Genomic DNA, 12,847 nt, shown 5'->3' on the forward strand with positions numbered 1-12,847 from the left:
GAAATGTAAAGTGCCGTTTATTTATTATTTGTCCCCCTCCCCTCCCCACATCCATGATGAAAATATCGAGTTTAAAAAAAAAAAAAATTATTTAATTGCACCACTGAACTGCTCTGTCCACGCTCTTCTCCTCCTCCTCCTTTTCTTCCTCTTCCTCCTCCTCCAAAAAAAAAAAAAAAAAAAAACCCAGCACCAAAACCTATGGAAAATAGCCCAAAACTTGAGGAACCTTCCCTGCTCCCCACATAAAATAAAAGGCAAAATCATCACATCGAGCACCCCACGGCTCCAGGGTGGCTTGGCTGGGCATGAGCTGAGCCAGCCAGCACAGACCCCTCAAATCTGGGGTGTTCCCCCCAAAATTGGGGTGTTCCCCCCCAAAAAAATTGGGGTGTCCCCCCTTTTGGGGACGTGGTTGTCCTGTGGGGTGGCCCCAGGCAGGGCAGTGCCTTTGTCCTGTGCTGGAAAACAGGAAAGGGATGAGGGATTTGGGGGGTCCCCAGGCCTGGGAGTTAATTTTGGGGGGGCTGCCATGATAGGACACAGGGCAGGCAGCTGCCAGCCTGACTGGGAGGAAAACCAGCCAAAATAATAAAATAAAAATAAGGAAAACACCAAAACATTCCCAACTCAACTCCCCAAATCCTCCCGGGGAGCTCAGCCCGGGAATGATTCACCCCAAAAATCCACGTGGTGGGAAGGGAGGGGACCTGGGGGGGGGACTGCAATGTCCTTGCTGGGAGGGACAGTGCAGGGACAAGGTGGGGACGAGGCAGCTCTGGGTGGGTTCATCCCTGGCCAGGGCGCTCCGACAGGGAATCCTGGAGCTCTGCCACGTCCCCAATGGCTGAGGCCACCCCTGGGATGGGCTGGAGGCAGCTGGAAGGGGGAATCTGCAGCTGGAGGGTTCCCTGTGCCCTCGATGGCATCAGGAGAGGGACCCCAAGCCTGGCCAGGGCCACCAGGAACAGCCCAGCTCTGCCTCCACCTGTCCAGGGCAGGAAAATCCACGTTCTCCCCTCACCTGGACACTGAAAAGTGGGAGCCACCCCCATCCCCTGAAGATCCAGCACGGGACAAGGCCAGGCTTTAAAAGAACCGTTTAAAAAAGCAAAGCTCGATCTGTGCTCTGCCCCCGGGGCCAGCCCAGCTGTGTGTCCCCAAGGCAGGACAGTGACACTGCTCTGGGCCACCCTAAGCAGGGATTCTCCATTCCTGATCCCACTGATTCTCCAGCCTGGAGAGAAAACCCTGGAGAGGAGGTGAAGCATCAGCTGCCCAGCCCCTCACAACCCCACATCCTCCTCACATTCTCCATTACCTTCTTTTTTAACCCGAGTGAATGCATTTCCAAAAAAAAAAAAAAAAATCAAAAAAACCAAAAAAACAACAAACCCAAAAAACCAAAACCAAACCAACCCAAAATAAAGAAAAAAAATCAACATAAGCAGCACCACAATTCCCAAGTGTCAGGAGCTCCAAGAGCTGGAGCAGAGGCCTGGAACAACCACCTCAGACAGCCAAAGGGAACCACCCTGCCCGGGCTGCCCCAGGGGATGGAGACCCCCAGAGCTGTGGGGTCCCAGAGCTTTTAGGGCTTTGGGGTCCCAGAGCTTTTAGGGCTTTGGGGACCCAGAGATTTGGGGTCCCAGAGCTTTGGGGGCTTTGGGGACCCGGAACTTTGGGGTCCTGAAGCTTTGGAGCTTTGGATTCCCGGAGCTTTGGGGACTCAGAGCTTTGGGGTCCCGAAGCTTTGGGGACTCAGAGCTTTGGGGCTTTGGGGTCCCAGAGCTTTGGGGTCCTGGAGCTTTGGGGTCTTTGGGGACCCAGAGCTTTGGTGTCCCAGAACTTTGGGGCTTTGGGGACCCAGAACTTTGGGGTCCTGGAGCTTTGGGGGTTTTGGGGTCCCAGAGCTTTGGGGACCCAGAACTTTGAGGCTTTGGGGTCCCGGAGCTTTGGGGCTTTGAGGACCCAGAACTTTGGGGTCCCAGAGCTTTGGGGCTTTGGGGTCCCGAAGCTTTGGATATTTGGAGACTCAGAGCTTTGAGGACCTGGAGCTTTGGGGCTTTGGGGTCCCGGAGCTTTGGGGTCCCGGAGCTTTGGGGTCCTGGAGCTTTGGGGTCCTGGAGCTTTGGGGTCCTGGAGCTTTGGGGACCCAGAGATTTGGGGGCTTTGGGGTCCCAGAGCTTTGAGGCTTTGGGGTCCCGGGGCTTTGGCGCTGGGGCTTTGGGGAACCAGAGGGAGGAAGGAGGGGCAGTGTGCCGTGGAGGGAGCAGAGGAAGCCGTGCCAGGGGTGGCAGTGAGGCCCGGGCTCACATGGCAGCTCGGGTGGGAGTGCTGGGCTGGTTGAGCCGCAGCGTCCGGCACAGCCAGCCCGCGAAATCCACCTCCTCCACCTCGGAGCGCTTGATGAACGTGTGGCTCTGCAAGCACCAGGGAAAACACGGTCAGGAGCTACCCCCGAGGAACAGCCCAGATCCCAAAAAAGCCAGCCCTGTGCTCTGGGAGACGCCCTGGAGACGAGGGAAGATCCTGGTGCCAAAGGCTGGTGCAGGGAAAGAGGATTTGGGGAAAACATTTGTTCCTTGGAGCCCTCCCAGGGAACAATTCCTTCCTGATATCCCATCCATCCCAAGCCCAGGAGCCATTCCCTGTGTCCTGTCCCTCCATCCCTTGTCCCCAGTCCCTCTGCAGCTCTCCTGGAGCCCCTTTAGGCCCTGGAAGGGCTCTGAGGTGTCCCTGGAGTTTCTCCTCTCCAGGTGAGCACCCCCAGCTCTCCAGAGGGGCTCCAGCCCTGGAGCAGCTCCATGGGCTCCTCTGGACTCTCTCCAGCAGCTCCAGGTCCTCCTGCTGTTGGAGCAGAGCTGGAGGCAGCTCTGCAGGTGGGAGAATTCCCCCCTTTTCCTGCTGCCCAGGACTCAGCAGGGTCTGGACAGGCTCCCAGCACAGATCCATCACTGCCCCGGGATAAAGGGGTCAGTCCCTCCCATCTGCCTCATCCTGGGAACTCCCAGCCTTTGGCATACGGCATGGGGCAGAGCTGGTGCCACCCCAGTGCAAGAGAGAAAAAAACCACCCAAATCCTCTCCCCACTCACCATCAGCATCTTCAGATCTGCTCGTTCTGCTGGGTTTTTAATTAAGCTGAAATGAGAAGAACAAGAGGGAGAAGGCAACGTGAGATTCCTCGTGGGAACGTGGGGATCAGGCTCCAGCTTCACCCCAAACCCCTGAGGATCCCAGGAGAAGCCTCAGCCCTGCCAGGGAGAGCTGCAGGATCCATCCCTTCCACACTGTGGGGACAAACTGTGCCCTGCAAACGGAGAAGAGGCCCTGAAGCTTGGCAGGAATTGGGGCTTTTTGTAATATCCAATCTCTGGTGCACGGAGAGCTCTGGCAGCACCTTCAGGTGTCCCTGTGCCCACGGGGTGACTCAGCCCCAGGATCTGCTCCACCACCCCCCTTCGCCAGGCTCAGATTGAGAAGGAGCTGGGATCTTTGCTCAGCAGCCCCACAAATAAATTGCTTTTATCCCAACCCTTCCCAAGGCAGGAGCTCCCAGCACGAGGTGGGATGAGGCAGGGAGACGGAGGGATCAGGGAGAACACAGAGGGTGGAGCTGCAGAGCTCTCAGGCTTCCACCTCCAGCCAGGAGATGAAATCCTCACCATTTATTTACAAACTCCTGGAAATCCTGTGTGAAGACTCCACTTGGCAGCTTGGGAGGAGGCTGTGGGGAGAAGGAAAAAGGGGGTTTTTTTACACCACCGTTGTGCTGCTGTGCTCAAAAATCAGTGTCAGCTGCAGTGTCAGGGAGCTGCGCTCCACAGCCACTCTCATCCTCCTCATCCTCGCTGCTTTTCCAGCCAGGAAAACCCTTCCCTGCCATTCCTTCCCCCTTACCCTGCAGCTGGGGGACACACACTGAACCCCAGCCAAAGCTGGGAAATCACCAAGCATCCCAATCCTAAATCCAGCCTCACAAATCCAAGCTCTGGCCTTGCCTGTGGCTGAGGAAACAATCCCCAAAACGAGGATTTTTCCATCACCCTGGAAAGGGAAGCTGCCCTTTGTTTGTGAGACCCGACCTTGGAGGTTGTGGGACAAGGAAGGGGTGAAGGAGGGAAGGTTTAGGTGGGATTTTGGGGATGAAATTCCTCCCTGTGAGGGTGAGGAAGCCCTGGGATGGAATTCCCAGAGGAGCTGTGGCTGCCCCTGGATCCCTGGAATGTCCAAGGCCACCCTGGGACAGTGGGAGGTGTCCCTGCCCACGGCAGGGGTGGGACTGGATGAGCTTTAAGGTCCTCCCAACCCAAATCATTCAGGGATTCCACGCCTGACCAAACACTCCTGATGCCACCTCTGGGGACACAAACCCACCTCGTTGACGATGTAATCCAGCAGCTCAAAGATGGCCATGGCAGGCCTGGCGTCCATCCCGTGGCCTGGGGGGGTGACAGGACACAAACGGTGCTGAGAGGCTGCTCAGGCCTCAGTTTGGGGTGAAAAACACCATTTTTGGGGCAGTTCTGCTGAGAGAGGCAACTCCCAGGGGAATGGAGTCATGGTTAAAGACAAGTCAAAGTCATTCCCAAAATTTGCATTTCTTTCACCAGACCTCCAGTCCAGATTTATTTCCCAGCTTGGAATGTTTGGACAGCACCAGGCCATCTCCTGTGGCTGGCTGGCAGCTTCCAGAGCCTTCTGCTCCCAAGGAAACGGCTCCAGCAGAGCTTCCCTGGAATCCTGGGGCTGTTTTGGTGCTCCTGTGAGAGCTCCCAGCAAAGCTCTTCCCAAAAAAAAGCTGCCTCAGGCTTGAGAGGAACCTGAGGAGCACGAGGGGCTGTGACAATGTCCCCCAAACCAAGGGAGCCACATTCCAGCTGTGCCCACAGCACGGGAAGGGGAGCTGAGCCTTTTTGTGGGATTCAGGAGGTTTCTCCAACACATCCTGCTGCATTTCTCTGGGGAATGGTTTTTCCCCAGGACCCCTGAAGCCTGGAACCACGTAGTCTGACCCTTCCTTCCTTTCTTGACCCAACTGCCTGAGGTCCAGTTATCTTTCCCTGAGCAAACCAGATAAGGCCCTGTTCTTCCTCTTTCCCCCTTTCTCCCTTGGACACCTCAAGAATAAACATTTTGGACCAATCCCGGGGGGTAAGAGCCTCTTTTGGATCTTTTGTCTTGTCCCTGAGACACTCCCCCAAAACCTCCCAAAGAGCTGAGCTGACCAAAAAGCCCCCGGGGCTGCTGTTTTATTTCCACATCCCAAATCCACCCTGAGGGGGCTCGAGGGACCCCTCTCCCCACGCTCCCACCAACCTGGCGAGGTGCAGGGTGCCTCCTACAACTTCCCTAGGCACATTCCCAGCAGAGCAGCTGCTCCCAGCCACATCCCAACGCCCGCTCATCCCCCATGGAAGCGATGCTGTCGATGCACACACAAGCCCAGCCCCTACCACTGACGGGGCGTCCTGGGGGCCTGGCCCGCGGCGAGATGCTGGGGGACTCTCCCTCCGCCCCGTCCACCACAGGACGGCCAAAAATTGCTTCCAGTTCCTTGGAGTCTGGCGGGGGGATTGGGTACCTTCCGATCGACAGCTCCACCAGGGACAGCCCCATGCTCCAGATGTCCGACTGCACCGAGTAGTGCGTGCCCTGCAGGCGCTCGGGCTGCGGGGACAGCGGGGACAGCGTCACGGGGACGTGGGGACAGTGGGGACAGCAGGGACAGCGTCATGGGGACAGCGGGGACAGTGGGGACAGCGTCATGGGGACGTGGGGACAGTGTCATGGGGACAGTGGGGACAGCGGGGACAGCGTCACGGGGACTTGGGGACAACGGGGACAGCGTCACGGGGACATGGGGACAGCGGGGACAGCGTCACGGGGATGTGGGGACAGTGTCACAAGGACGTGGGGACAGCGGGGACAGTGGGGACAGTGTCATGGGGACGTGGGGACAGCATCACGGGGACGTGGGGACAGTGGGGACAGCGTTATGGGGACAGTGGGGACAGCAGGGACAGCATCACGGGGACGTGGGGACAGTGTCATGGGGGCAGTGGGGACAGCGGGGACAGCGTCACGGGGACAGTGGGGACAGCGTCATGGGGATGTGGGGACAGTGGGGACAGCATCATGGGGACGTGGGGACAGCAGGGACAGCGGGGACAGTGTCATGGGGACAGTGGGGACAGTGTCATGGGGACAGTGGGGACAGCGGGGACAGCGTCACGGGGACAGTGGGGACAGCGTCATGGGGACAGTGGGGACAGCAGGGACAGCGTCATGGGGACAGTGGGGACAGCGGGGACAGCGTCATGGGGACAGCAGGGACAGTGTCATGGGGATGTGGGGACAGCATCACAGGGACAGCGAGGACAGCGTCATGGGGACAGTGGGGACAGCGGGTACAGCGTTATGGGGACAGTGGGGACACAGGGACAGTGTCATGGGGATGTGGGGACAGCGTCATGGGGACATGGGGACAGCATCACAGGGACAGTGGGGACAATGGGATGGAGATGGGGGAACTGGAAATGGAGGAACTGGGAATGGGGGATAACGGCATCTGGAGCATGGGGAAAGGATGAACTGGGAATGGGGCACAGGGAACAGGAATAATGGAACTGGGAAAGGAGAGTAACAGCACTGGGAATGGGGAAAACGGCAGCCAGGGCACAGGGAATGGGGGCTGACATGGAATGCTGGCCCCCAGAGCACAGGAACACCCACTGCCATGGGATATTGACCCCCAGGACACAGGAACAGGGGGTATTGACACCAAGGTCACAAATATCCTGTAGGGATGAGACTCCAGGGCCTCAGGGGGCTCCAAGGGAACCGGAGAAGGACTTTGGACAAGGGACAGGACACAGGGAATGGCTTCCCACTGCCAGAGGCACGGATAGATGGGATTTTGGGAAGGAGTTCTGCCCTGTGAGGGTGGGCAGGCCCTGGAAAGGAATTCCCAGGGCAGCTGTGGCTGTCCCTGGATCCCTGGAAGTGTCTAAGGACAGGTTGGAGCAGCCTGGGACAGGGAAGGTGTCCCTGCCATGGCAGGGGTGACACTGGATGGGCTTTAAGGTCCTTCCCACTCAAACCATTCTGGAATTCTGTGATATGCCAAAGGCCTCTCCATGGCAGCTCTCCAGGGAAAGAACAGTCCCAGAAGGATCATGTGCAAAGGGGATGGAAAAAAAGGATGATGTGCAGAAAAAAGCACTTGGAGCATCTCATCCACACTCCCAACTCAGCAGCACTCACAGTGACTTGTGTTTGGGGGTCTGGAACACCCAGCAGGAATTTATTTCTCTGTGTGCTGAAACCTGAGGAACTCAACTTATCCATAAAAATGTATTTTCCTGCTCACTCCTGTTAACACCCCAGAGGATTCAGAGGAGCAGAAAATCCACTCGAGGTTATGGAGATGAAAAGAAAAAAAATGAGAAATAAATCAATCCATGCAAGTCATCCCCACTGGCAGCTCTGAGGCAGCTCGGAGCCAGGGCCTGGGAGCAGAGGGGACAGGATTTTTAAATAGCCCCTGTCTAACTATAACTGCACTTGAATAACCATTCCCAAAATACAGGAGCAGCTCAGACCTCAGGATCCTTCCCTGGGAGGGTGGGCAGGCCCTGGCACAGGTTCCCAGAGAAGCTGTGGCTGCCCCTGGATCCCTGGAAGTGCCCAAGGCCGGGCTGGATGGGGCTTGGAGCAGCCTGGGATAGGGAAAAGTGTCCCTGTGAAGTGGATAGGGATGGCAACAGAGCTGAGCTGAACCCAAATTCCCAAAAAAAAAACCCCAGCAGCTGGAAGGAACTTACAGACATGTAGGACCGAGTTCCCACAAAGGAGTTGGCCATGGAGTCAATGAGCTGCCCGCTGACCCCGAAATCACAGAGCTTGATCTCCCCTCGGGAATTCACCAGGATGTTGGAGGGTTTCACATCTGGCAACAGCGAGAGAGGAGAGGGTGAGGGTGGCTCTGGGTGTCCCCTGGCACTGCCAGGCTGGGGTTTTCCTGCTCTCACCTCTGTGCATGATCTGGTGCTTCTCCCGCAGATAGGCCAGGCCCCGCAGAACCTGCCAGGAATCCAAAGCAGGGATGAGAGCAGAGCTCAGGGAACAGCTCTGCCCTCAGCTCAAGGGCAGCTGTGCTGTCCACACCCCTCAGGGATTGCAATTTATCCATCACAGATTTTGGGTGAGTCACCCAAAAATTTTTCTCCCAAACCTCCTCGAGGTGAAGACAACATTATCCAGAGGGGCTGGAGGTGGGGGAAAGGAGATGGGAATTTTTCTCCTCTGCTCTGGAAAGTGCAGCTCCCAGGACTGGGAAACACTTCCCAAGCCTTATTCCCAATCCCTGCCCAGCAGATCCCCCCTGGAGGCCTGAGCAGCCCCATCACTCACCGCTATACTGACTTTGCCCAGGATTTCCTCAGGGATTCTTTTGGCTTCTTTCAGCACTTGATCCAAAGAACCACCATCCTGAAATAAAGAACGTGGGGATGACCAACACAGCAATTCCCAGCAGGAAAACACAGCAGCTGGATGGTGAACAGCATTGAGCACATCTCTTTTCCAGCCAAAAAAAAAAGGAGCTCAGGTTTATCACTACAAACTGGGTTTTTTCACCAGCTCTGCTTCTTCCTGTTGGTTCTTTGCTCCCTTCCACCAGTGGAAACGCCAAAGTGGCGCCGATTTGGAGGAGAAATAACATCATTCTCCACCAGAAACACCAGAACACGTTCCCTGAGCCTCTCAGCAGAGCAGTGGGCTGGCAACATTTCCGTTTGGCCAAGCCCCAGACCTCTGCTTCCGCTTCCCAAAAGTCGCTGTCTCCCTCATCCCGAGGCCAGGGCAGGAATTCGTGGCTCCCACCAGGAGCAGAGCAAGGAGCTGCCAGCGCCCCGAGGCACTCAGGAGGCAGGGAGAGGGCACTGGGAGGGGGCAGGGGCTCACCATGTGCTCCATGCAGATGGAGATCTCCCCGTCGCTGTAGAAGGCTCCGTAGAAGCCCACGATGTAGGGGGAGTTGCACTCGTGCAGCACCTGCAGCTCCCGGATGATCTGGTTCCTGATGGCTGGCTTGATCTCCAAATGGATCAGCTGCCAGGAGAGAAAACAGGCTGGGGGTGACTCCTGGGAAGGAAAACAACTGATGGGGAGCAGCCCCTGAGTGCTGGGAATGAAATGAGACCTTCAAGGGAGGCGCTGCTTTGGAGTAGAATTTTTCCCATTTGCAGACTAATGTTAAGGATAAAGTGCCAGGACACAGGGAACGGTTTCCCACTGCCCAAGGGCAGGGTCAGGTGGGATATTGGGAATAAACCCTGTGAGGCCCTGGCATGGGGGAGCCCAGAGAAGCTGTGGCTGCCCCTGGAAGTGTCCAAGGCCAGGCTGGACAGGGCTTGGAGCAGTCTGGGACAGAGGAAGGTGTCCCTGTCCATGGCAGGGGTGGCACAGGGTGGGATTTGAGGTCTCTGAACCCCACCCAGAGGGGGATTTCGGGCTGAAGGCAGAGGGAGAGCCCTGTGCTGCCTCAGCCACGGAAGGCGCCGGGATTGCGCCGGACACGGGCGGAAAGACGAGTCAGGAGCTTGATCTCAGCCCCTCTGAGTCAGCAGCCAGCAACATTTTCACAAGCTCTGGAGGTGTTGTAAGAAGGTGCTCCGAGATCAAGGAAACCACAGAAAAGACAAAAAGCCCCTGTGAAGGTTCTGCACTGGAACCAGCGGCGGCTTTTGGGGCTCCCCGTGGGCTCAGGGCAGAGCGGGGAGGGAACACCCTGGCTGCTGGAAGGTGGGACTGGAGGAGCTGTAAGGCCCCTTCCAAGCCAAACCATTCCATGATCCCAACAGCAGGAGGGAGGAGAGACTCTGGAGGAGGCAGAGCAGTGGCTGTGCTGCTCCTGCCAAGCACAGCCTCTCCCAGCAGGCAGAGGAAGCAGCTCCTGATTTTCTACTCTGTTGTTCCCAAGCCTGAGAGGAACCTCTGTCCCGGCTTGGGATGACCCTGGGATGTGTTAAACGGGGATGAGGGATGTGTGTGCCAAACCCATCCTTCCCACTGCCACTTCCAGCTCTCCTCAACCTAAACCTACAGTCCTCAGCAGATCCAATTCCAGTCACTTCGTCCATCAGAACTGGGAGAAAAAAACCCCAAACTCTTGTTTTCCAGAGCCCAGGGATCTGCCACTGGCAGTGCAGCCTGTCCCAAAGGAGACAGCTCCATGCAGAATCCATCTGGGAGCAGCCAGGACTGTGCTCCTGACCCAGGTGAGGTGGTGAAGGTGCAAATGCAGAGAGAGAACCCAACCCACCCCTCCCAGAGCCAGGCAGAGCTCCAGATGCTCCCCAGCTCTCCCAGTCCCTCGTTACCTTCCGTGCCATGATGAGCCCTGAGGGTTTGTGCTGCACTTTGGTGACCACCCCGCCATTGCCAGCGCCCAGCTCCGAGATCCTCTCAAAGTCATCGTCCTTCAGCTCCCCCACTTTGGCTTTCTGTGTCAGGAAAGCTTCCAGGCGCTTCTTCTGCTGCTCATCCAGCTCCAGCTCCTCCAGCTTCTTCTGCAGGTCCACCAGATTGGCCCTGGAGAGGGCAGGAGGGGATGGGAGATGGTCAGCACCAGCGAAAGGAAGGTTTAGTTTTTAGGGAAGTGGAGGGAAATTATGGAAAAGCATCCCCTGACATGTCCTGAGCCCCTGGCAATGGGATCACCTGGACAGGGAGACCTGGAGAAGTCCCTGCCCAGCACACACAGCCCCACTGGAGAGGAGCTTTGGAGCAGCCAGATGTTTTGGGAGAGCCAAGGAATAGGAAAAATCCTTTGGCCCTTAAAGAGGCAGCAGCAGGCTCCACTCCCTGTCCTGGGGAGCCAAGCCTGGCTCATGTGTAACACGAGAAGGGCTTTCCATGGGGTCCAGCAGCTCTGTTACACCCCCCGCCCCAAATCCTGAGCACAAAGGGGGGTCTGTGCTCCCCCAGCACCTGCTGCTGAGCCCCCACCGCCCGGGCCAGCTCCAGCTGCTCCAGCCCAGCTGCTGCCACCGCCTTGTCCCCCCTCACCCACACCCAGGGGGACGTGTGGGGAGAGTCTCACCCCATCCATTCCCCCAGTACCCCCCTCCACCACCCTCACCCCACACATCCCATCTGCCGAGCCCCCACTGCCGCCCCAACCCCCCCAGTCCCCGTGTCCCCGGTTCCCATCCGCACCTGGCCCCCGGCTCTGCCTCCCTGAGCCCTCACCTGCCCCGGGCTGGGCCGGTCCCGCCGCCCGCTCCTGTCCCAGTTTCCCGGGAGCTGTCCCATTCCCCCCAGACCTCCCCTGTTCCCCCTCACACCTTCCCAGGCCTCCCCAAACCTGTCCCGGCTGCTCCAGGCCTCCCCCGGCCCTGCCCACGGCCCGTGCCCGCCGTGTCCCGACCCCGAGGCGCGGTGCCCGCTCTGTCCCGGCCTCCCCGGTCCGCCCAGGCCCGGTGTCCCCGAGGCCCGGTGTTTCCCCCCCCAGGCCCAGCCCGGCTGCCGGGGCGGTCCCGGCCGGGCCTGACTCACTCTGCGGAGCCGTCGGGGCTGGGCCCCTCGGCGGCGCTGGGGGCGATGTTGAGGGCGGGCAGCACCGGCTTCCTCTTGGCCGGCATGGCCGGGCCGGGCCGCGCCTGCGGGGCCGGGGGGCGCGGCCGGGCGCGGGGGCGCGCGGGGGCGGGGCCGGGGCGGGGCCAGCGCCGGCCAATCGGGGGCGGAGCCGGGCTTGGGGGCGGGGCCTGGGCCGGTAACGGGGAGGGGGCCGGAACCGAGGCGGGGTCGAAGGGCGGGGATACGGGTCGGGCCTATGGAGGCGGGACCGGGGGCTCCGTGGGGCGGGACCGCGGGCTCCGTGGGGCGGGACCGAGGGCTCCGTGGGGCGGGATCGGGAGCTCCGTGGGGCGGGACCGGGAGCTCCGTGGGGCGGGACCGAGGGCTCCGTGGGGCGGGATCGGGAGCTCCGTGGGGCGGGACCGCGGGCTCCATGGGGCGGGACCGGGAGCTCCATGGGACGGCGGGGGGGAAGAGCGCTCGGGGGCGGGCCGCGTACGGACACAGAGGGCGGGGCCCGGGGGCGGGGCTAAGAGCGCGTGGCGGGGCGGAGTCTCGCGAGATCTCGCTGAGGGCGAGAAGGAAGTTGTGGCTGTGGCGGATGTTGTCCCCGAAGGCCACCGGTGTGCCGCGGTTGTGTGGACGGAGCGTTAATTAAATAATCACTAATTAGCCACCCACCAACGCGCAGTAGCCGCGCAGCCCGTGTTTGCTCAGCTCATCCCGTTCCATGCCCGATCCCGGGACCCCCGAGGTTCCTCAGGAGGAGCCCCGAGCGGCGCCGGGTGGCGGCCCCGGGCGGACGCCCTTTGCCCGGTCCCGCGGGGCCATAAAGAAGGGCGCAGCCGCCGCCTCTCGGGCAGAGGCCGTGGGGCGGCCGATAAGGGGCCGTGGCCTTGTCCCTGCGCCACGCCTGAGGCACACGGAGCCTTAGTCAGCGCTGTCCCCTCCCTGTGCCCGGGGATCCCGGGGACCCGGTGAGGTGGGATCCACTGAGGGGACGGAGGTGCTGGTGTCGTGCCGATGTCCCTCACGGCAGGGGAATGAGGGTTGGGCACAGCCCCGTGTGCAGCCCGAGCCAGCCATGGGGGACTCGTGGAATAATCCCCAAGATGGTCCGGGATGGGATGGATTTTAAACACATCCTATTCCAGGCCTTTCGCTGTCCCAGGCTGATCCAAGCACTGTCTAACCTGGTTTGGGGCACTTTCCAGGATCCAGGAGCAGCCACAGCTTCTCTGGGAATTCCACTCCAGCGCCTC

General features: G+C 59.5%; 1 protein-coding gene and 2 long non-coding RNA genes across 3 annotated transcripts; 1 reads left to right on the forward strand and 2 right to left on the reverse strand.

Moving 5' to 3' along the window:
- On the reverse strand, window positions 1–1,815 carry LOC136371754 (uncharacterized). The gene is made up of 2 exons (XR_010745398.1): window positions 1,730–1,815; window positions 1–1,689 (listed from the first exon to the last, which is right to left on the reverse strand). It is a non-coding gene; the product is annotated as an uncharacterized lncRNA (long non-coding RNA).
- LOC136371753 (uncharacterized) lies at window positions 1,462–2,131 on the forward strand. The gene is made up of 3 exons (XR_010745397.1): window positions 1,462–1,574; window positions 1,621–1,896; window positions 2,034–2,131. It is a non-coding gene; the product is annotated as an uncharacterized lncRNA (long non-coding RNA).
- A 145-nt stretch (window positions 2,132–2,276) lies between these two features.
- MAP2K2 (mitogen-activated protein kinase kinase 2) lies at window positions 2,277–11,695 on the reverse strand. The gene is made up of 11 exons (XM_066336023.1): window positions 11,565–11,695; window positions 10,388–10,598; window positions 8,970–9,116; window positions 8,418–8,495; window positions 8,036–8,087; window positions 7,829–7,953; window positions 5,459–5,672; window positions 4,380–4,444; window positions 3,668–3,729; window positions 3,098–3,143; window positions 2,277–2,423 (listed from the first exon to the last, which is right to left on the reverse strand). Exons 1-11 carry the CDS (start codon window positions 11,648–11,650, stop codon window positions 2,313–2,315), a joined length of 1,197 nt encoding a protein of 398 aa, XP_066192120.1. The 5' UTR covers window positions 11,651–11,695; the 3' UTR covers window positions 2,277–2,312.
- Between the last annotated feature and the right edge of the window lie 1,152 nt (window positions 11,696–12,847).

This window comes from Sylvia atricapilla, chromosome 26, assembly GCF_009819655.1.
Source record: "Sylvia atricapilla isolate bSylAtr1 chromosome 26, bSylAtr1.pri, whole genome shotgun sequence".
Taxonomy (NCBI): domain Eukaryota; kingdom Metazoa; phylum Chordata; class Aves; order Passeriformes; family Sylviidae; genus Sylvia; species Sylvia atricapilla.